Source organism: Amblyomma mixtum, chromosome 2, assembly GCF_055824585.1.
Source record: "Amblyomma mixtum isolate Tamu chromosome 2, ASM5582458v1, whole genome shotgun sequence".
Classification (NCBI taxonomy): Eukaryota; Metazoa; Arthropoda; class Arachnida; order Ixodida; family Ixodidae; genus Amblyomma; species Amblyomma mixtum.
The window spans coordinates 266,314,164-266,335,757 of NC_143013.1; the positions used below are offsets into that span (position 1 = coordinate 266,314,164).

At 45.5% G+C, this 21,594-nt stretch overlaps 2 protein-coding genes across 3 annotated transcripts in view; one reads left to right on the forward strand and one right to left on the reverse strand.

The window, feature by feature from the left end:
* Positions 1 to 1,682: 1,682 nt before the first annotated feature.
* LOC149363884 (uncharacterized) lies at positions 1,683 to 3,084 on the reverse strand. Its single transcript, XM_089573867.1, has 3 exons — positions 2,608 to 3,084; positions 2,436 to 2,518; positions 1,683 to 2,038 (listed from the first exon to the last, which is right to left on the reverse strand). The coding sequence occupies exons 1-3, from the start codon at positions 2,818 to 2,820 to the stop codon at positions 1,984 to 1,986; spliced, it is 351 nt and encodes a 116-aa protein (XP_089429993.1). The 5' UTR covers positions 2,821 to 3,084; the 3' UTR covers positions 1,683 to 1,983.
* pasha (microprocessor complex subunit partner of drosha) overlaps positions 3,074 to 21,594 on the forward strand; it is a 36,506-nt gene continuing 17,985 nt past the window's right edge. The window contains exons 1-13 of one of the 2 annotated variants that reach the window (XM_089573865.1): positions 3,076 to 4,211; positions 5,217 to 5,359; positions 5,453 to 5,561; positions 9,492 to 9,581; positions 10,050 to 10,119; positions 12,111 to 12,171; positions 13,589 to 13,670; positions 14,652 to 14,753; positions 15,274 to 15,372; positions 16,130 to 16,218; positions 18,027 to 18,127; positions 20,570 to 20,669; positions 21,450 to 21,506. In XM_089573865.1, the coding sequence (XP_089429991.1) occupies positions 3,536 to 4,211; positions 5,217 to 5,359; positions 5,453 to 5,561; positions 9,492 to 9,581; positions 10,050 to 10,119; positions 12,111 to 12,171; positions 13,589 to 13,670; positions 14,652 to 14,753; positions 15,274 to 15,372; positions 16,130 to 16,218; positions 18,027 to 18,127; positions 20,570 to 20,669; positions 21,450 to 21,506 (1,779 nt within the window). In that variant the 5' untranslated portion in view covers positions 3,076 to 3,535. Of the gene's footprint in view, positions 4,212 to 5,216; positions 5,360 to 5,452; positions 5,562 to 9,491; positions 9,582 to 10,049; positions 10,120 to 12,110; positions 12,172 to 13,588; positions 13,671 to 14,651; positions 14,754 to 15,273; positions 15,373 to 16,129; positions 16,219 to 18,026; positions 18,128 to 20,569; positions 20,670 to 21,449; positions 21,507 to 21,594 lie in introns of both variants that reach the window. The other variant, XM_089573866.1, reaches the window with a different exon arrangement.

The window sequence follows — 21,594 nt, forward strand, 5'->3', positions numbered from 1 at the left end:
ACCGCAGGTGAATGGCACCGCCGTCGCCGCCGCGCCGGCGGCATGGCAAGACAAGGGTGGCGGCAAGGCAGGAACACGATTCCTCGACAATCACAACAAATTGTGCTCGTATAACTATCAACGTGTAGAACGTGGAATTGTGTGAAATAAGACAGCCGCTAACAAGGTGAACGTACAAAGCAGGGGACTACTTGACGAGACCGCCACTGACTTCAGTGCGAAGAATGGTGAATGCAGCTATATATGAACAAATGCAATGTCATGCGTGTATCTAGAAAAACTTCCGTCCCACCTCACTACTACATCGATAACATTTCGTTGAAATCAGCCTCATCATATAAGTGCATCGGCGTCCACATTACTTATTATCTTAACTGGTCTCTTCATACCGAGAACATAATTAAAAATGCTAATCGCATGCTTTGCTACTTACGTCGCAACTTCTTTAACGTTCCTTCCAATTTGAAACTATTGCTTTATCAAACACTAATACGATAAAAACTCGAGCATGAAACACGTGTATGGCACCCTGCTCATGACAACTTCATTAATGATCTTGAGCTGGTGCAAAATAACTCTGTGCGTTTAATCCTTGTTAACTACAACCGCACAGCGAGTATAACTACTATGAAGTCTAATATCTGCCTCCCATAACTGACATCGCGTAGAAAATTGTTTCCTATCACCCTGTTCTACAAGCTGTACCATCATCCCGGTCTTCGTGATCACCTCATCCCCCATACAATTTCTGTATCCCGCCGCATTGATCATGATCACAAAGTCGGAAGTATGTCATGCAACAGAAAAGCCTGCTCGCAGTCATTCCTGCCGCGAACCTCATGTGACTGGAACCACCTTCCCGCAGAAGTTGCCGACACTGAAAATTATGAGCAGTTCCGCGTAGCACTAGCTAACATCGTATATTCAGGCGCTGTTTAATGTTCATGTAATCAACTGTATTTTTCTCCCAGTTTTCGTATATTTACCATTCCCCCTGTGTAATGCCACTGGCCTTGAGGGGTAACATAAATAAATAAACAAACAGAGTAATATGCAAGCCTCTTACACAACATTTCTTTCTTTCTGTAATAACGATTTGCAGACAGCCTAGACTCATATTCACAGTTCCATACTGTAGAGCGCAGGATAGCGCTTGTGCTGCATCGTTCTTCTGTGTGTCATTGTAGTCGCTATTGTTTATTTTCTCAATTACTATGCACCATGTACCCCAAACTGAAGTTCTTCTAAATCTTCTTTGATATTAGCAGTTGCAAATTCAAGCCTTCTGCAGGATTTGAAGGAGGCCCAAGGAGCCGAGGACTAATTTTATGCATATGTAAATGTAAACAGCTAATCTATCTGTACTATTGTAACTTGCATTCTCTTTTTTGCTTTATGTACTGTTTCTATATTTCGTGCCATAGTGCTGAATGTCATAATTTTTGTATGTATTATAGTGTAAATTGATACTGTATGCCTGCTGTCAGTGTTTTCTTTTTCTTTACTGTAATGCGCGATTGTAATGTTTATCTCTTATATTGTTTGGTGTACTTTCCATGTTCTTTTAAGGTACCAACTTGTTTTTCCTACATTCAAAACTGTCATCTAATGGTCCCCTGGGCCTTGTCAAGCTGTGTGCACAGCTTTTAGCCCAGGGTGACCAGCCAGATTTTTCTGGTAAATAAAGTGCATTGACTGATTTATTAATTCATTGATATGCAAATTACAAAGGATTGGAAATGAGGGGAACATGTGCACAGGGCGGAAAGCGCGTGGTCTCCCAGGAAACACTGAGGTGGCCCCGAGAAGGGCCTTTAGTAAGGACGACATCCGTTTTGTGCCTCTTCACTAAGCAGCGACGACACGGCGTGCGCAGTCCTCGTTTTGCCCGAGCTGTCGAAGCAATCCTTGTTAAAAAAAAAAAAAAACACGAGGGAACAAAGTCGTGCTGTGTATGCAGATGCGATCGCCTCGTGGTTCCATTCACGGCGAACAATCATCCGGCAAGCCCGGCTTTTTCGGCGGATTCAGGAAACGACTGAAAAGAACAAAAGTAAGGAGCGAAGAAAGGTGCACTGCTTACAGGTTAGAACAAAAAAACAAAGCTACGCGCTGCACTCGGTTAACCCATTCAACGAGGCGTGGCGTGAGCTTTAAATCCGATTTCGACAAGGCGTGAGAAGTCGCTAAAGAGGCAAAGGCACACTGCACTGGGTGAATGATATAGCTAGACTAAGCGCAAGTCATAACTTCTCTAAAGCCACACTGCACTCGTTTAACCCTGCAACGAGGCCTAGCGCGGGTTCTGATGTCTGGCGCCGATTTCGACAAAGAGAGGGAACACGGCCGCGAGATTGGATGCCCGGAATCTTCCAGGAAGCAATGAAGCGGCCCTGAAAAAGGCCGTTTGGAGCAGCTCTTCAACGTCAACCTACAGCGGCGTGGCGGCGAGCAGTAGGCCCAGCGTCCGCGGCGAACAATGACATCGGCTTCCGAGAAGCATATCCAGGGAACGATGCTGCAAAAAAAAAGTTTCGTTACAAGCACCGAAATTTGGTGAGCCCTCAATGCACGAGAAAACTTGCGACAATGTAGTTCAGTCCTTACCTCGGGGTTGAGAATGCGCACGCCCGACAAGCGCGTCAGCGTAGCTGTCAAACGGCGGTCCTCAAAGCGCGCCTGATGCGGATCCTTGTAGTGCCGCGGCAAAAGCTTTAAATACGAGCACGACACTAGCCACGTGCTCCTGGCGAAACGGCGAAAACTGCACAGAAATTTCAGCTGGCTGTCGCCGACGAGCGCACCACGCACGAACGCCATAGCTGCACACGCCTCGAAACGAGCGCGCCGAGGAGGATCACGAAACGAATGCCCGCTCACCACGCACGCGCGGCGCGGCGGGTGCACCTAGCGATTCCCCAGGCGCTCTAGGGAGAGGTGGAGAAAGGCGCGCTGACGCCGCGTCCGGTTGAGAACGAGGGCGAAGTCAAAAAACGTCACGGAGAAGCCCATCCCATCGACCAATCAGCGTTTCCAGCCTACCTACCCGCAAACGCTTCTCTGATCGCCACCTAGTGGAGATCAGTCGATCAGTGCATAGCCTCCTCTATCAGTGGTGCAAACCGCCATTACCGCCATGTTAGCGGCTGCGCTGCGGTTGTTCGTTGATTGCCGCGAGAGTCTGCGTTCTGTCTGTGTCAAGCCAGGATGAAATCACTTCACGCCTTCAGCAACGGATCATCGGCACGTTCGCGCCTCGCATTTTTACGATTCGTCCTGACCACTCTCTTCAAGTCATGCTAGATAAGCGTACCCGTTCTTCGCTAGCAGAACGCACACGGTCGCACACCTTACCTCCGTCTTTCTTTTGTCCCTTTCTCGTGTAGCTCTAGAAAGTGCCCCTGTTGGGGCAAGCGTAAAAAAGTCTTTCGAGCAGCACTGCAGATGTCCTCATAAAGAAGGAGCCGTTGCATCTTGAAAGGAGCTCCTTCTTTACCAGCGCATCTTGCAGTGACTGTTTTTTTCGGCGTCTCCGATGGACGGTGGTGGCGTTCCCGCTCAGCCCGATTCCACGGTGGTGGCCGCCGGCTCCGAGAAAGCGCCAGCCTCACCCCTGTCCATGCGAATGTCCAATCGGACGATAGACGAAGGGTTGGACTTTGGGCATGGCGAAGGTGCGAGCGCTGGGTCCAGAACGTCAATGGCAGCTGTGGCGGCCAAACGCGCAGCCGACTATGCGTCGCGCGATGGGTCTCCGCCGGCCAAGCAGGGTCGCCGCGGCGGTGGGTCTCTCTCGTCCGACTCTTGCGATCAAACGAGAATGTCTTGCTTCGGCGAAGAAGACTTCCAGAACGACCACATGATCGTCGGCTTCGGCGAAGAGTGCACCGAGTTCGAGAGCGGCAGCGCGACAGGAAGGAAGCACCCAGCCTTGAACTTCGACGTCCTGGGCCAGGTTGGAGCTACGGGTCGAGGCGAGGAAGTTGAGGACGATGACGAGGACGGCGGCGCGAACGGACACGAAGGCGGCGGCAACGGCGGCAGCTACAGTGGTGGCGGCGGTGACCAATATGAGGAAGCGAGTGAGAGCGACATCTCGGACGACGAGATTGAAGCGATGCTGGAGGCTGGCATGCGCTCACCCAGGCAGGAGGAAGTGGAGGAGGACGATGACACCGCGCACGAGGTCAAGGAGAAGGTGATCCTCAAAGGTGAGGAGTGCTTCCCCGTCGTTGCGGGAACGGGAAGAGTGGAAGGGACCTCGACCGATGGTGCCTTCGGTTTCACATGCAATGGCTTCTGTGGTTCATTCCAGGCTCACTGCTACCTTAACATAATGAAGGCCCGCCACTGTCATCGGCTGATGTGGTCACCACAACGTTTTCACTGAGGGTTCCGCGAGCAAGATTTGCATTGGTGGCAAATTAACGAGTTAGGCAACGCAGTTTGAGTCAGCTTGCCCGATGCAAGCAAATAGAAAAAAAATCTAAACTTTCTGGTGAGGTAAATAAAATTTTTTGACCGTCGTCAGCCATTCGTGTGTTGTGAAGCCTTTATTGATAATGTGTTGCTGTGTACTGGAAGTGGAGAGAGAGGGAGTATAAGCTAGTGGCTGTGCAAGACGTTCTTGGTTGGTTGGAATCAAAGAAAATGGCACGTACCCACCCACTATGGGGGGAAGTGGCCAAGACACAGGCGGTGAACTGATGGAAATAGGAGCATTTATAGAGGAGAGGGAGTAGTAATAGGGTATAGGCTGACAGAATGGACGACGCAACGACAGGGGACCTGTTTAGCTGGGAGATCGAAGACTGGACGATGGCATTTTGTGCAAATTCGAATGCAGTGCAAGTAATGGTTCAATTTTGCGCTGACTGAAAGACGTTCTTTACTTCTGAAGAGGAAGTGAAAGGTTATCAGGACGAGTGGAGGCATTGAAAACGTAAAGCACAATGTGTGAACATCGTGGGTACGATTAAACGTGACTTTTTAAGACCTGAAAAACCTTTCATCACAGCCTCTGAAGGACTAAAAGAAGCGTTTTCTTTACCTTGTATTGCATTTTGTTTTTTTCTGCCACTGTTGCATCATGCAAAATGGACTCTCGAGGTTTAGTGAATAGAAAACTTATTGGTCTGAGAGAACAGTCTCAACCTTCATCAGACCTGCAGACTAGCGGATGAATAAAGTTGATGAAATGGCGTCATTTCTTTTAGTGCGGGGGCATGATCACTTTGATGTGCTGCCTGAAGGCTGGATACAAGTGACGCACAATAGCGGGATGCCCGTCTACCTCCACAAGCAGTCGCGAGTCTGCACCCTGTCCAAGCCATACTTCCTCGGCCCAGGTAGCATACGGGTACGTGCAACAAAGTGATGTAGTTGGAAAGCCTTACATTCTTTGTTCACTTCTTGCCACCATGCATATGGAATTTGTGCCTTCTTTTCTCAGAAACATGAAATCCCCATCTCTGCCGTTCCCTGTCTTCATTACAAGAGGGAGAGGGAAAAGGAGGAAAAATGCCCCATCACAAATGGTGTCTCGGAAGGAAGTGGTGATGGTAAGTGCACCAAAATTTTGCGCCATTGCTTGGACTAAATATTGGTAAATTGGTTATTGAGGAAAGGAAATGGCACAGTATCTGTCTCACATATCTCGGCGGACACCTGAACCACGCTGTAAGGGAAGGGAGGAAGGTGGGGGTTAAAGAAGAAAGAGAGAAAGAGGAGCCGTAGTGGAGGTCTGTGGAATAATTTGGACCACCTGGGTACCTTTAACGTGCACTGACATCGCACAGCACACGGGCGCCTTTTGTGTTTCGCCTCCATCGAAACACGGCCGCCACAGTCAGGTTCGAACCCGGGTACTCCGGCTCGGTAGACGAGCGCCTTACCACTGAGCCACCGTGGCGGGCAATTGCTCAGACTGCACAGAAGCATTCTCTGCTTGACGCATAAAAATAAAATGCTATACAACGTTGTTGTGCATATTCTGGAACAGTCGTTTTTGAAGTGATCGCGTCTAGTGTGCAGATTGGCTGACAAGGTGAGGAAAATTTGTATCAGAGTACACTTGCAGTTCAATGTTGGTGTGATGAGGTTTTATCAAGTAGAATGAACTAAGGGTGGGCAAGTCAAGCATTCACTTTTCACTGAAAGTAGTAGTAGTAGTAGTAGAAGACTTTTATTCGACCATAATTTATAGGCCGAGCATGCCTGGGCGACCAGAAGTCTCTGTTCTTCCTCCCCTTCAGCGCCAAGCCAGTCGAGCCAGGTGGTGATGGATAGAGAGGGTGGGGGGAAGGAACCCGACTGCTGAGCAGCCGGGCAATAGAAGAGGCAATGGGCCAGTTCCGCATAGATGCAGGGGCAGTTGGGACAGGAAGGGTCCGATCGATAGCGATAGAGAAAGAGGCGGGACGGGGTGATAACTGCATTCATCTGAATGTGCCGAAGAAGGCGAGACTCCGGCACCGTGAGTGATGGATGAGGGGGAGGGTAAAGGCATTGCATTACTACTGCAATCCATTTCACACATCTACAGAAGCAGTGAAGTGCCATTTTTGGCACCGAATGAGGACTTGGCACATTGAGCAAAATCTATCGTCTGGATTTGGTGGGAGGGAAACCAATCATAGGGACTCACTAAACATGCAAGCACACTTGTTTGGTTCGTAGTTTCAGCATTTTGTTCTTGAAATGATATTTGTGGTGCTTCCATATGTTTGTGAGTGGCATTGTCTGGCTATCTTTTGTTCCAAAATTTCATAATGGCGATGCATTCAGCTGGCTTAAAACGACACTGAGGTCATCTTCATCCAATATTTGTTCTTAGTAAAAATTGACTGCATGGTTCCTTCTAGCTGTGTTGATGTCTGTTTGGCAGCAAAAGGTGTATTGATTGTCTAGATAACAGCATTTAAAAATAGAGCATATTTTTCCTGCGGCTCTATTCAAACTCGTGATGTCAAGTTCTGGAAGGACTCTCTAATCACCGTTAGGAAGTGAATGGTGGTGTTGGCTAGCCTGACAGGTGCCCGCACTTATCTGCTTCTCATTGATTTGTTTGCCTGTATTGCACGGGAGAATCACTTCGTGTTTGTTACAAATGGCAGTGGCAGCTAAGCCGGGACGTTTGGTTCAGAGAGATGAAGTTGTTGAGATCTGCTTATGAGAGGTGGTTTGCTAGCAGAGGACTCGAGAGGCCACAGTAAGACGTAGTTGTGAGGTATGCTGTTATAGAAGATGCTTTATTGAGAAGTTATTGATACACTATTTTGTATTATTCAGCAATGACGAGGGTGGCCTTGTGGTCCTTGTAATCGGCCGAAGGTCGGGGTCAGGATGGTGCTCACGCTCACTTGATGCATGTTGTTTGCAGGTCTTGGGGTCATCACGCATTTTTCGCATATGTATTGATCCCGTGCTTGATAGTTGGGGTCCTGCGTCCATACCACGCCGTCACCAGCTGTTCTGCTCGTGTGTCTCGCTTGCCATTGCTGGTCCCCGCACAGCATGGAAACCTTGTGTGGCCTGGGTGTATTGGTTGCAAACTAAGCGAGTGGTGCCCCTTGCCCACAAGTTGCAAACGCAGTGTTGGTGGTTGCGACGATGAAGGGGGGAGGGCATGTCTTTCCAAACAGTGAGCGATCACAAAGGTCATACAAGGAACTAAGCGACAAACAATGATGAATGAGTAGGAAGCTTGCGCATATGTATGTAAGAAGTGTCTCTCTCTCTCTTTTTTTTTGGATATTTTCATTCATGTGCCGTTCGTTGGAGTGTAAATTTGGTCTTTTCAGGCATGCACAATTTTCCGTTGCGTGTGGATTTGAAGGTTTAGGTCAAAGGCTTTGTTTTGCCAAAATGTTGCGCTAATAGCTATCCCTGTAAAAACTGTCTTGACGTCACCGCAGTTCGTTTGCGAAAACGGCCGCTGGTGGTGACACCTGTATTTCGTTTATTCACCTATTCTATCTTATGAAAGCTCTGTTTTTAGCATAAATGGCCTCTTTGTCATAAGAACGTGGTAATTGGTCGATACAAACCAGCTTCAGTTTTTTCTCACTGACTCTTAAAGGAAAGAGCCAACAGGTTCTGCTTTTGTTTAGTGCAGCATGTGGAATGAGAACTTTTATTAGCCTTGTGGGGCTGACTATAGCATCTTATTTGCTTGCTCACCATTTTTTCTTGACATTTTCCTAAATTACAGTGAGTCAGCAGATAGTCTTGCACAAGCTACAAGCAACCATATTTGCAAGCTTTGTAACCTCATCTCTCTATTGCGATCTTCGTCACTTCGACTACATTTCCCTTCTCCCCCTACTCATCTTGTCACTCTAATAAACTACTGTTATATGGTAAAAGCATGTTAATTTGAATTCACTGGTCTGGAAAAGAACATCTGAATTATTGAATGACACTGAACAAGCTAACAAGAATTGCTTGCATCATGGCTAATTATTTGGTGAAAAACTGGGCAATGGTTGTTTGTTTTGAGATGAGAAGTGTGTGACAATGGCTGTTTTTCACATTTCTATCAATACTTTATAATGTGCAAAATGTCTGGAGTGTCAAAGCAGGACTGCTTCAAAATAGTGAGGGTCTCCCCGGCATCCTTCACGGTGCAACATTCAAGCGATGGAGCTCCGCCACTACTGCGTCTCGCCCCTCACGATCGTGTGCCAGCATCATGTGCGAGAAAGCCTCACTGCACAAACAGTGAACGGCATGCAACAAGCATGCAGTTTCAGTGCACTGGAAGAATGGAAGGACCACACGGATGGAAGTGCTTAGCGGCGCTGAAGTGGCGAGAAAAAGAAAATGGAGATAAGACCAGCAGTGCGCCAATCAGTACCTGAAAGAGTACGCAGCTGGGCTCACTTGGCTGGCTAGTGCGGGCTGGCGCTGAGCTCAGAAAAGCAAAACCGAAGTTACGCGGTCTATCTGTCCTTGGAGGCTGGGCCATTTGTTCGTCACCGTGCCTGCCGATGCACGCACGTCAGACGTGTACTATGACTGCAGCATGGAATTCAGGGATATTAGGACGGTCTCTTGCCATGCTGGTCATACCGGGACATGGCCTCCCCCGGGAGCCTGTTCAAATCGAATGGTGCAAGACCTGCAGTGTCTAAACACCATGGACTTACATGGCTGTTGGCCAGGACTGTGTCGGTAGTTTGAATTATCGCGATTTTCGAAATAACGGGTTGAATCAACAAGCTTTTGCTGTATTTTGTATATATCGCGGTTTGCTCGTGCTCATCTCTTCCTCTTAGTTTTGATTGGATTGATGTCAACTGGAATTTTTTAGCAGTCTTTTTTTACTATGTTGCATTTATAAATATGCTCATCTAATTAGTAGTACTACTAAAGACCAATCACCAATGTGATCCCACCTTTTAGATCCCTTGAAACTTGTGCCTTTTACACCTTCACATTTGTCAGCTGTGTGCATTTGCCTTCCTCACTGTTGAAAATTTCTCTTACAGGTGTTCCAGACAAGCTTGCAGATCTGGCGGCTCGGATCCCCACTGCGAAGGTTGAGAGTGTGAAGGAGAGCCAGAAAGAGCGGTCGTTAGGTAACACAAAACCAGAAAATACCGATAAATATATAGAGCTACATCATAAAATTTTTAGGCTACAAATGCATGAAATACATTGCAGAGCAATGCAGCTCAATATGTGCAACGGGCAATCAGGTCGCACAAACGGATGAAAAGTGCAGCTTCTTTGAGACGCACGTTAAAGTAGCTAATACGCATATAAAGGGCCCTTACTGTACTCTGGTTCAGTGCTTATAGGTGCTAAAACACACAGAACATCAGTGATGCAAACGACAAACAGATGCACCTCACCTGGCTGGATGTAAATACATCCAGTTCTGCATCACTTCTGGCAGTCGGGAATGCCTGCAAGCAAATTCTGCTGTTCTCACTTATATTTTGAACATGGTATTTTGCACTAAGCACTTTCAGTAGCTGTTCTAGTTTCGAGTCATGTGAAATTTGGCCAAAGCGTACTTTTTAAGCCTGCTGCCTTTGTTACAGATGCTATTTCATTTCGGGAGTACTGTGAAGTACTATTCGAATTCCAGACCGTTCAGCTGCGAAAGTTCAAGTGAGTCTGTTTTGCCAATGTGTGTGTGTGTATGAAGTGTGGGAGAGGTGCATGCTCAAATGTGATGACTTTAATGAGTATTTTGGGGCTTCCGGTGTGGTGAAACTGAGATACAGTAGACGCACGAGAATTTTAACTTGGACAGTCAGCCCTTTCGGTTAGTTCAAACAAATTTTAAAATTTTGGTTGGTCGGCTAGCTGTATTATTCTCAATGTATTTTAAAGCTGCTTAATTCATACCCGTGGTTTCATTTAATTATATCTGCTTGTTATTGCGCCAACACTCCCGGTGTGCAAAAGAGTGGCTGCGGAGGTTGGGTATGTCGTGTTAGCGAGGCCACATCAGCTGAAAATTAATTCACTAATTAAGGGGGGGTGGAGGGGCAGTTACCCATAGACGTGGTCCTGAGGTGGGGGTGTCGAGGTCCAACCAATTTGGCAAGCTATCATACTCGCCACAGCAGGTGTGACAACGGTCGGAGGGCTCTGTCGCCACATATTTTTATTTTCTGACCTTTGCTACCAGCCCGCAACGATAGAGCTGATGGCTACACATCAGCCAAGCCTAGCTACCCACCATTTCAGTTGCTGATTAACACATCTGTAGTCTTTATTTTTAAAAGGTGTCTCACCATTCCGGTGTGAGTGCGTGGTCCCCTTACTTCCATCCATGTGGTTCTCCCTGTGTGCCCAAACTGCACGCTCATCACAAGCTGTTCGCTGTTTTATGCTGTGAAGCTTCTCACATGGGTGCCACTGCTTGTGAGGAGGCTTCACGGCTACTGCATTACACCGTGATTGATTTTATTGTTTTTCTAATCTCGTCATTGTGATATAAAGGACTGCAGACACCATAGCTTTGCTTGCATGTTTTCGTCTTTCTAATGATGCGTTAGACATTAGCATACATGGATTACCCCACGGTATTCCCCTATGGCTACTAAATAATTTAAAGTAGAATATCTTCTTGATGCTCTTTTGGTTTCGGTTTCAGCAGCCATACAACGGCTATGACGTGTAAGAAGTTTTCAGGTCATGTGAGGCACAAAAAAAAATTGCAATTTAATCACTGATATGTAGTTTTAGGTCACTACAGTGCTTGACGTAGCCTGCTTCAGTAGTTGGAATAACAAAAAGCAATGTATCGGAAGTTAAATTGCAGTTTCTTTCATAACTCGCATGACTTAAACACTCCTTACACCTCACAGCCATCATTCAGTTGACAAAACCGATACCAAAACAGCACGAGAGAAGCAAATCAGTTATAAATTATTTAATGGTCGTAGGTGAATACTGCATGGTGGTCCATGTATTGTAATGTCTCATGCGTCATTACAGAGAAGAAAATATGCAACTAAAAGGAGTTATCTATAGTCCTTTAAGGGGAAGCCTAGGCAAATCTCCAAAAATGATAGTGTCTTTCGCACTTTTTCTAATGCATTGAGGGGAATTCTGCTAAGCAGTAATTGTTATCAGCATTTACATGAGCCCAGCTGCTCATGTTCGCAAAAACAGTTGTATTCTGAATTTTTCGAAGTTAATCCCCCCCCGTCAAAAGTATATGGACTAAGGGGTTTGCTTGTGAGGCCTTCTGTGTGTCTCGTTATGCATCCTCAGCAACCGTAACCTCTCGAAAGAGGAATGGCATTGCGTTCTCAATCCTCCCAAGCTTTGGACTGCTAGATATGCCAAGGAGGCCCGTTAAAAAACTTAGAAGCAAACCCTTCGGGCTGTATACTTTTGATGGGGGCTGTACGTCCTGGCCTTGGGGTTGAACTGATGACAGCCACAGGGTAGGGCTGTATGTACCAGCTAATCTAGCCAACATGGTCAGAAGACAGTCAGACGAGTCCACTATCTTTAGGGGATAACTCCATGGTGAAGTGGCAGGGAACTTGTAACCACGTGGCCACGCTGTGGTGGTTTATGACCATAATTGCTCCCTCATTACTACCCTCACATTCCTTATTCCTCATCTTTTCTTTCGTCAGAACCTGGGCGGGCCGTCGTAAGCACAAGAAGAAACTGAAACAGATGCAGCGTCCAATGCTTGTGAGTGATGAAGTGTGGCTTGTATCGTTGGCTGACATAATATGACAAGAAAAGTCATGGTCAGAGTTATAATGCTATGCATTCGATACATTGATGTTGGATATCACTTTTTTGTTTTATTTTGTTTTATTGCGCAAGGTTACTATGAGAATGGCAGGTTGTTTGTAGGTGGAATGGACAGGCAAGCATTTGGTTTCTCTTGGTGCATATGTGTACATTTGCTCATGTTGATTTCTACTTGTGCACAGTTGCTTGGGAAACTCGTACTGTTTGTTCATTATGACTGAGGAAGGAAGAGAAAGTCAGCCTTCATGCAGTTCACATGTGATTCGTTGGGAGGAGTTACATGTATTATAATAAATCGTCATCGTCGTCAGCAGCCTGACTGCACCCACTGCGGAACAAAGGCCTCTCTCGTATCTCACCGATAATATTTAAGTGGAACATGAATTAAGAAATTTATTTTAAAGGGAGAGCTGGAGCTTTGTGAAGACAGATGAGAGAGAAAGAAAGGCAAAATGGGAAGTGTTAAAACTTAGTGCTAAGGAACAAGAATTGGGGGAATCTTCTGAGCCGGCTATTTGCATTTCCAATCCACAGACCTGGCTTTTATTTCATTCATTTTGTTGATGCCACTAGGTTTTTATTTTGGGCTAGATCCTGCTGCTGTTACTGGAGGTTCATTGTGTCCAATCTAGGTCACACTTTTATTTACATGGTGTTGCACAGACTATTAACGCGACAGTGTTGAGGCTGTTGTTCTGTGAAAAACCGAGTGTCGTCCTGGCAGCGTTATTGTGTTCAGAAACCCACGTCATGCACGGATCTGTGGAATGAAAGTAATTGAAAAGAGGACTTGTAATGAGAATTGTAGGTCAGCGCATGTCTCAAACAACTTAGCTTTATAAAGTATTTTATTGTACGTAAAGGAAAATTTACTTAAATTTTACTTGGGTTACGAACCTATGATCATTGGGTTGTCAGCCAGGCATGCTACCGACTAGGCCACTTAGGTACGTTAACTTGCCTGTGGTACAAGGGGGATGATATGTGCACGGTGTTGGCTTTATGTGAAGCTTAGTAATGCGGTAATTTGTGGAGTGAACTAAAATACATGCTAATTAGTAAGATACTAATTTGAAATGTGTGTGTAAACAGCAGTGTGGAAGAGTTGAAGGACAAGAATACGGAAACTGTGTAGCAATAATTGTGAGAAATGTGTGAATGTGAACAAAGAACAGTGGCTATGTGTGATTGGAAACTGCTGAAGGGAGCCTTTAACACTGTCGTGTCATACCCTTAAAAGCAAAGCTTAAGTGTCCTCCTGATTTCTCTTATAACATCATGGTGCAAGTTGGCTCTGATACCACTGTTTTTTTTTTTTCTCCCGGTTTATTTTCGCTCAATCTGCACCTAGCCGGAAGGTACAAAGCTGATCATGTGTTCACTGCCACCAACATCGGACACTAGCCAGATCACTAGTGGTCACACCAAGAGAGGTACGTCTTTACTTTATAAGCATGTGACGCTTCTTTGTTGTCTGTAGATGTCTTGTGTTAAACTTGCTATGTAGATTTGGGTTAAACTTGTTTTGAAAAGGAAGAGCATTTCGCTTGCTTATGGCTATGGTGTTTCAAAAAGGCTTCAGTCCCCTGTGAAGGGTAAAAATGGCAATTAAAATCATTTTGGTTACGTGGGTAAATCAGCATGATCACAAAGTTGTTGCAGATTTAAGGAAGTGATGAGGCAGAACTTTGGAGTTCCTTATTGTTTTTATTTGTTTGCTTAATGAATTTAATATGAGAGGCTTTACATGTGTATCTGTATGATAAAGGAAACATGAAATTCAAGGAGTGCAAGAAGTATATATATGGCGGTTTTACTTCTCTAAAAAAGGTCTTTGGAGTCTATGTGCAAGAAGCAGGCATTTATCATTGGTATTTGTTTGGATAGAGTGAAACGTTCAGTCATGCAAAACATGAGAGCTAGGTAAAGTGTTTCCAAATTTTATATGGCTAGGCCATTTTCATTTGCTGTATTTGGTTTATACCGGAGTGTTTTTCTGTAATTTCTTGCAGCAATTTGTGTAAACTGACAGGCTAAGGGAAGATCTGCAAATGATGCAGTCACTTATTTGTTCATATTTTACTCTATTATTTGTTGCGTGCCCCCCAACTTTTGGAGTTTTTTTTTCGCTGGGTGAAAGCAGAAAGACCCGTTTTTTTTTAAGTCAGTGGCCTTCTGTAAGACCAAGAGCTTGGGAGACCAAGCCATAGACAATATTTCTGGTCCCCCCCTTTCTTTTTTTTCACCTTTTCTTTTCCAGTTTTTTTTTTGTGTGTGTGTGTGTGTGTGTGTGTGTGTGTGTGTGTGTGTGTGTGTGTGTGTGTGTGTGTGTGTGTACACATCGATGTTTCTTGCTGCTTTCCCCATGCTTGTAGAATGTAGAACTCATCTCCATCTCTTTCAAATTCTTTCAGAGTTCATCATGAATCCAAGCGGAAAGTCAAACGTGTGCATTCTGCACGAGTATGTGCAACATGCCATGAGGACTCAACCCCAGTACACTTTCAAAGAACTTGGTATGTTCCTCCCAACTACTTGAGCCTCATAATCCTTGGCATGTTCTAGTCTCTCTTAATAAATGACTATATTGGTGACAATGTGGGCAACAATCGCTTCTAGTCGGATTCCATATCTCCACGAGTAGCCAGGAAAGCAGGCCATGGATATGTCATGCATAATCTGCATCAGTGCAGGATTTGCTATCTAAAATGATGCTTTACACCTGAAGCTATCACTTGAGAAAGAGCGTTCTTAGTGCAAAATTCTTCCTTATTATTACAACTGTCATGTACCCTTTAAAGATATCTGTCATTAGCACGGGAAGTTAGGTTCCTCCTACACTTGTGGTAGTGTTGGATGAAAGGTTTAGTGCACGTCACTTTCCCTGCCTTGTTTATGTAAGCCTTCTAGGACAAGCTGTTCACTTATACGCGGCGAACTAGGCTGCCTATTGTGTAAGCACGAATCGCAGTGCACACCACTTATGTAAACCCTGTGTAGCAGTGGTCAGGAATGTGTACGCGTTGCACCTTTCAGAGAGTTCAAGCATGCCGTACGGAGCTACTGTGGTCATCAGTGGAATCGAATATGGCACTGGCTTTGGAAGCAGCAAGAAGCAGGCGAAGTCTGAGGCAGGCAAGTAGTGGCCTTTTTTTTGTTTTCTTCTTCACAAGCTTGCTCTTTTCTCTTACTTTCTTTACTATTTTTCGTCATAAAAGGTTGGAATGTCATCTTAGCGCTGTTCTTGCCATTTTTTGAGCAAGATCAGCTAAACTTGTTACTGTTAATCTGCTTTTTCACTTAGTTATATTTAGGTATGTTAATTAGGCTTAAAGATAACCAGAAGTAATTGCCTAATTACTGGTGTAGTGCTGGAAAAGAAATCTTTCCATAAATTGTCGCTAATGTATTGCTAGTATATGCTACAAATCACAAGCCGAGGAGCATTACAAGCCAATTTTCTTGTGGGACAAGCACAGTGAAATTCATAATTTGTGATGATGTCTGATCAATATTAAATATTCTGCAAACCACAAATTCAGAAATTTGTATCCAAAATCACATGCTTTATAATAAAAACAGGCATGTCCTTCACGAATTACCACCTTTGCTTTTAAGCCTAAGGCACGACCCATGCTTATTTGCACTAGTTTCGAGTTTGCTGAAGGAGTGCTGTTTTTATGCAGCCTTCAACAAAAAATTTATTAGTTTGCTTTTAGGTTGGAAATTTTTGATGTGGATCAAGTAGGATGAGACCATAAGCCAAGGACTCATGTCTCAGAAGTATGCAGTATATTAGAATTGTTTGGCCATACAAATTTGTTTTTCTTTCATAAACGACCTTTGCAAGAATTTTTTTCGCCGACTTGTCTGCCTCTTCCTCTCTCTGTAGCCAAGGCAACTCTGGAAATCCTCATCCCACAAATGAAGGACACAAATCTGAAGAGTGAGAAGAGCGAAGATTTTTTTCAGGACGTTGCTGTAAGTATGGCAGGCCATACTGCATTAGTTTATATTTAGAGCTGTGTGAATGTCGAATTTTTGGTTGTGAAGCAAGTACGGAGGAAGTCGAACCTCATTAGATTGAACACGGATATTATGAATTTCTGGCCATATCGAGCGCTTTCTAAACATTTTTGACAAGCGCATGCAGTTGGTACTTCATGAACCAACCATGGTTGGCCTAAAACAGATATATCGGAACTCCCCAGCGCAGAACGGTGCCCAAGCAGATGGCAAGTGGCAGGCTTCACTGCACTACACACACAAGGGACTGGCGGCTGTGCGGCAAGCATTTGCACCATGGTTCGCACCTTTATCTCGCACTTGCCAACAGCATCACGGATAATATAGCGGGAGTGCGGAGGCTTGGTAGCCAGGCAGTTGGCAAGTGCTCGCACCCTTGCACCCGTGAAGCAGGGTGGGAGTGGTTGTAGTCTTGCAGTAGCCTTCTGCGGTGCCGCTCTCCAGCTCTCACGGTCAGAGTTGGTGGAAACGACAGCTTTTGTTCTGGCATATCATTTCCCACAGAACACTGCCATAATGCGGAAAACCACCTTTAGCTGGCGTTTGGCTCGTTTGCAGCCTCTGAAATCGCCGAGTGCGCATTCAGAACATGTCTCTTCCTACCATAGTAGAATGTTCTCGTGGGCAAACGAGGACAAGACGAGCATGGAAGGCTAGAACAGTAAACGAATATTGTTCCAGCCTGTCTTCGAGTTCCAGCTATCCTTTTTCTAAGCTCTACATTCCCAGCTGCTGTCTGTCAGGGGTCATATTTCTGCGAGTCGAAGCTGCACAATGGAAAACAAATGCTGCCAGTGACAACAGTGCAATCTTTCTGAAACAGACATGCTCCGAAGCGGAAAGGGAATGCGAAGAAGCAAGAGTGACCGGCAGCAGCGAAGGGAGTTTAACAAACCAGAGTATATTATTACACACCGTTTCATCCCCCGTGACTTGTGAGCTCTGTGGAGCTGTGCAGTTTGTGCGCGGTGCACGCGACTCGCGGCGTGAATGAACGAGCCTTGGCTCACGACGTCCTGACCTACGTCTCCTGTACGCGGTGTCGGTGGGCCGGGGCTCGCGGTCAACGAGCCTGCACGAGCAAACCGCGGCCTCGCCGTGTGAACGAGGAGGAATCGTACCTCTTCTGAGACTCAGTGAGCGCCCGGCAGTAGAGCAGCGACAGGAATCCGTAGGCGACGGTGAGCAACAACAGCTCAGTGTAGACGATTTCTTCATTTCTCCCTACTCTCTGACACTCATTAAGCAAAGCTGAAAGTCTGCGTCGTTTCCTTTCTGTCCGTCGTGTTTCTTTTGCGCTGTTGTTACATCTCTGATACTCCCTACTCTCTGGTTCATTTCTTCCTGCTCTCTGCTTAGGGTTGCCTGAATAGCTGATCTTTTTAATGGCGCTGCTGTTGCTTTCGTTTCTGATTGAATTTTATTTGTCAGAATTTGGGATAAGCTACATCAAACTATTTTACAATTGAAATGCTTCGCAGTAATTTGAATTTCAATTAATTTAAACAATTTTTCAGTCTCCTTCAGATCTGAATTTGTAGAGATAGAACTGTAAAAAATTGTAAAGGGGCCATCTGCTCAAGAGTGCACAGTTTTTGCAGTCGCTAAGTGGCCAGGGATTTGTCAGATTACCAAGATTAATGCCATTCATGTGTATCCGAGTGTGGCGCGGTGTCAGTCTCATAGCACGGCTTCATGCACATTACTGCCATAGTTGTCTGTGGGGCGAAATTGTGGATTGAGTTCTGCTCTTTTTCTTGCAGTTTTTTGATGAGATCAAAGTGGAAGATCCGCGTGTGAATGACCTGTGTGCAAAGACTGGGCAGCTCTCTCCATACCAGATACTCCTGGAATGCCTGAAAAGGTAGCCAGACTTGATTTCTTTGATGCGGTTTCACTTGTGGCATCAGATATAGTGTGACTTGCATGATTGGTGATATTGAGTATTGAGTGACCACAGTTTAAATTCTTTTACAGCCAGGGTGCCGTAAGTGTTGCAGCTGCACTTTGCTTCTTTCTTTCTTCGTTTCCTTTTTTTTTTCTTGTTTTCTGTTGGGAACCAATTTGCAGCAATACAATTTTTTCTTGTTACTGAGCAACCCCACTGTAATGTTCCCTGGTGCAGTGTTTTCCAAGCTGCTGTGTTTTCATGTGCCAGTTCCGTTCAAGCACCCATGAAAACTCACACAAAACATACTTTGCATTTACATTGCAATTTTGGCAGTGCTACCAAGTGATATGTTGTGAAATTCACCTAGTGATGGTGGTTTTCCCCCGGCTGACATTTTGACCACCTACGTTTAGCATGCACGTAATGGCGACGGTGCGTCGTCTGAAGCGGGACTCTACACTCATTGGCGCCTGACTGCCACAGTGTTCGGTGACTCCAACACGCTGCACCCGTGCTGATACCACACATGCTTACTGGTGGCTTGAATTTTGTTGCGGCTGTTGGTGCAGTTCCGTTTCCACTGCTGCACGAGCCTAAACAACAAAAACGAAACTATGCCGCAGTAGACGCTGTGCGGGCAGTGCTGTACAAGATACGGTTACTCCTGTTGGCTTCGAGGCACTAGTTTTTTGCCTTCCTGTTTATCTTGTTCTGCGCAGCTTAAAAGGTGCTGTTTCTAGAACCCAATAGGCTTGGATTGATTAAAGTAGCCACCTCAAAAGCCACGGAATTGTACTTATGGCGTAGGGCGCTTTAGGCGTCTTGTAATGGCGGAACAATGGTGAAAGTCATGAAACCTTGTGAATTCCGGAGAAGCACGTTGCGCTTACGAGAAATGAAAACTAGAAACGTGCAAATGGCAACAAAGTACAGTAGAACCTCGTTCATACGTTTTTCACCGGACCGGGAAAAAAAAACGTAACAGCCGGGAAAACGCAACAGTGAGGAAAGCACCGAAAATTAATGAAAACAGTGCAGCTTTGACTTGAAACAATTTATTTCCGCAAAGTGACCCTAGGACTTTAAAAAATCGAGAATGGTGGATTGCAGTTTCTTTCGCTCGCTGGAAAGAACAACGCGTTTCTCCGCGCTGCTCTGCGTAGGCCGCCCTGGCTGCCTGTCGACTGCGTTTAGTACGTCCAGCTTTTCCTCAAGGGGAAGCGCCTTCCGCTTACGCGACGCTATCACGCCATCAAAGCACGATAAAGATGTTGCGACTGAGAGAAGGATGAAAAGGAAATTGCACGGGCCTGCCTACTGGCTCCAGCCGAGCCACCACCGCTGCCACTTGCGAGTTGGAGAGTTGAAAGATAAAAATAAAGAGTGAAAGAAAAGAAAAGACGTGCGTCGCAACAACTGCGTCCGCTGAAGCGGACGCTGGCTGAGAAAAACAGATCAGCGGCCGGAGCCGTGCGCCTCCTCGTCACCACCTCCCACGATAAAGATCGCAGAATTCGGCGTTCGCGAGGCAGATAGCCATCTAGTGGCGGCCTCTCCAACTCACGTGCGGCTTCTTGCAGCCAGTTCCGTAGCCAAGCCTGGCCAAGACTCGTCAAAAATCAAAATGGCAGTTGGCGCGCATTGCCCGGGCGGGTTCGGGGAGCCCGGTTGCGACGTATCATGCGGGATCGTTTCCTCGGCTACGACGTAACAGCGGGGTTCCCAATACATTGGATCCTATGGAAGCTATTCCGGGACCCGAAGAAAACGACGTAACAGCCGGGAAAACGCAGCAGTGAGGAACGTAACTGCGGGGTTCCCAATACATTGGATCCTATGGAAGCTATGCCGGGACCCGAAGAAAACGACGTAACAGCCGGGAAAACGCAGCAGTGAGGAACGTAACAGCGGGGTTCTACTGTATTTTCACACACTGTGTTTGGATACTAAGTTTCCCGGCTGATGCTTGTTTTTGTCTGGTCCCATGAAAAACAACAGCAGGGTTCTACTGTAATTAAAGTGCATAACTTCAAAAGCTTTGTTAAACCATTCGCTTGTCTCGATGTGGAGAACTTTTCTGCATGCTGCTGTCTGTATTTAAATAGAGTCACTGAATATTCTAGCCTGTTCTTTTTGTGCAGAGTTAGTAATGAAACTGAATTTACGATTGTTTTTTTTTTTCTGCAAATTTTGGCAATAGCTAAAACGTGTTGCCTTGTTGTGTAGGTGCTTGTGTGCACACCGCATGTCATTGCCTCACGCCTTTTTTTTTTTCGGCTGTGGATATGAGTTCTAAACCATGCATATCACAGGCGGGCATATAGTTTGTACGCATCTCACTAAAGTTTTTCTCTTCAATTGTTTGAAGGCCACTTCACCCATTTTCCTGTGCTCATCAACTTCCTCACTGCGCAGGAACTATGGCATGGGGGACACAGAGATTAAGCAAGAGATGAAAAACATGAAACATCATCGCAACGAGTTCATCATGTCAGTGGGCAAGCACACAGCCAGTGTAAGGAGAGCGGCTTGTTAAGGGGGGGCGCTGGTCTTGAAAAAAAAATTTTTATCAATGATTTCACAGTTATGAAATCTTCAGGGAATATGTATTTTTGTGTGCTGATTCTAAATATGTCATTTAATTTCATGTAAAACAATTCTTTGAACACTTATGCACGTTTTATGCCAGTATTTTGCGGAGAGTTTTGAAGAAAATTTGCTGCGGGAAACTCGCTGAAATGTATGCCATTGGGTTCTCTTGACACCAAGGAATGCAATAAGGGTTAAATTGTCTTCCTGCCTATCATAGAACTTCAGTTATAGAACTTCAGTTATAGAGTTTTGAAGTTGTCGCTTCAGCAATGAGAAGGAAAGTGTGTATTCCTGTTTCTGAAGTGGCAGCTTCAGTACCCTATTACTCATGTTCTATGAGAACCAGGATAATAATTTTACCCTTATTGTATTCCTTGGTGTCAAGGGAACCCAATGGCATGCATTTCAGCGAGTTTCCCGCAGCAAATTTTCTTCAAAACTCTCCGCAAAATACTAGCATAAAAGGTGCATAAGTGCTCAATGAATTGTTTTACATGAAATTAAACGATATATTTAGAATCAGCACACAAAAATACATATTCCCTGAAAATTTCATAACTGTGACTAAATTAATAAAAAAAATTTTTTCAAGACCAGTGTCCCCCCTTAACTGCATGCTGTTATATATTCAAATGTCTGCATGATTGTCTTGTCTTGACTTGGCTTGAAAGCTTCTCTGCAGTCGTCTTGTTCTCTCTCTTAGGTAATATGCAGAAACAAAAAGGACGGTAAGCAGAAGGCATCGCAAGCTATTCTTCAGGTGAGTTGAGTTCACAATGCGCTTGAGCAAAGGGGCATCCTGTCCGTGAGAGTCCTGTAGTTTCTTGCATTGCAAAGCAGCACTTGTT

Excerpts from the sequence above, each read along its gene's own strand:
- LOC149363884 (XM_089573867.1), bottom strand. The coding sequence starts at position 2,820 with ATGGCGTTCGTGCGTGGTGCGCTCGTCGGCGACAGCCAGCTGAAATTT. Across the intron at positions 2,519-2,607 it reads TGCGCATTCTCAACCCCGAG|CATCGTTCCCTGGATATGCT; the intron begins GTAAGGACTGAA and ends TTTTTTTTGCAG. Across the intron at positions 2,039-2,435 it reads CTGCTCGCCGCCACGCCGCT|TCGTTTCCTGAATCCGCCGA; the intron begins GTAGGTTGACGT and ends TGTTCTTTTCAG.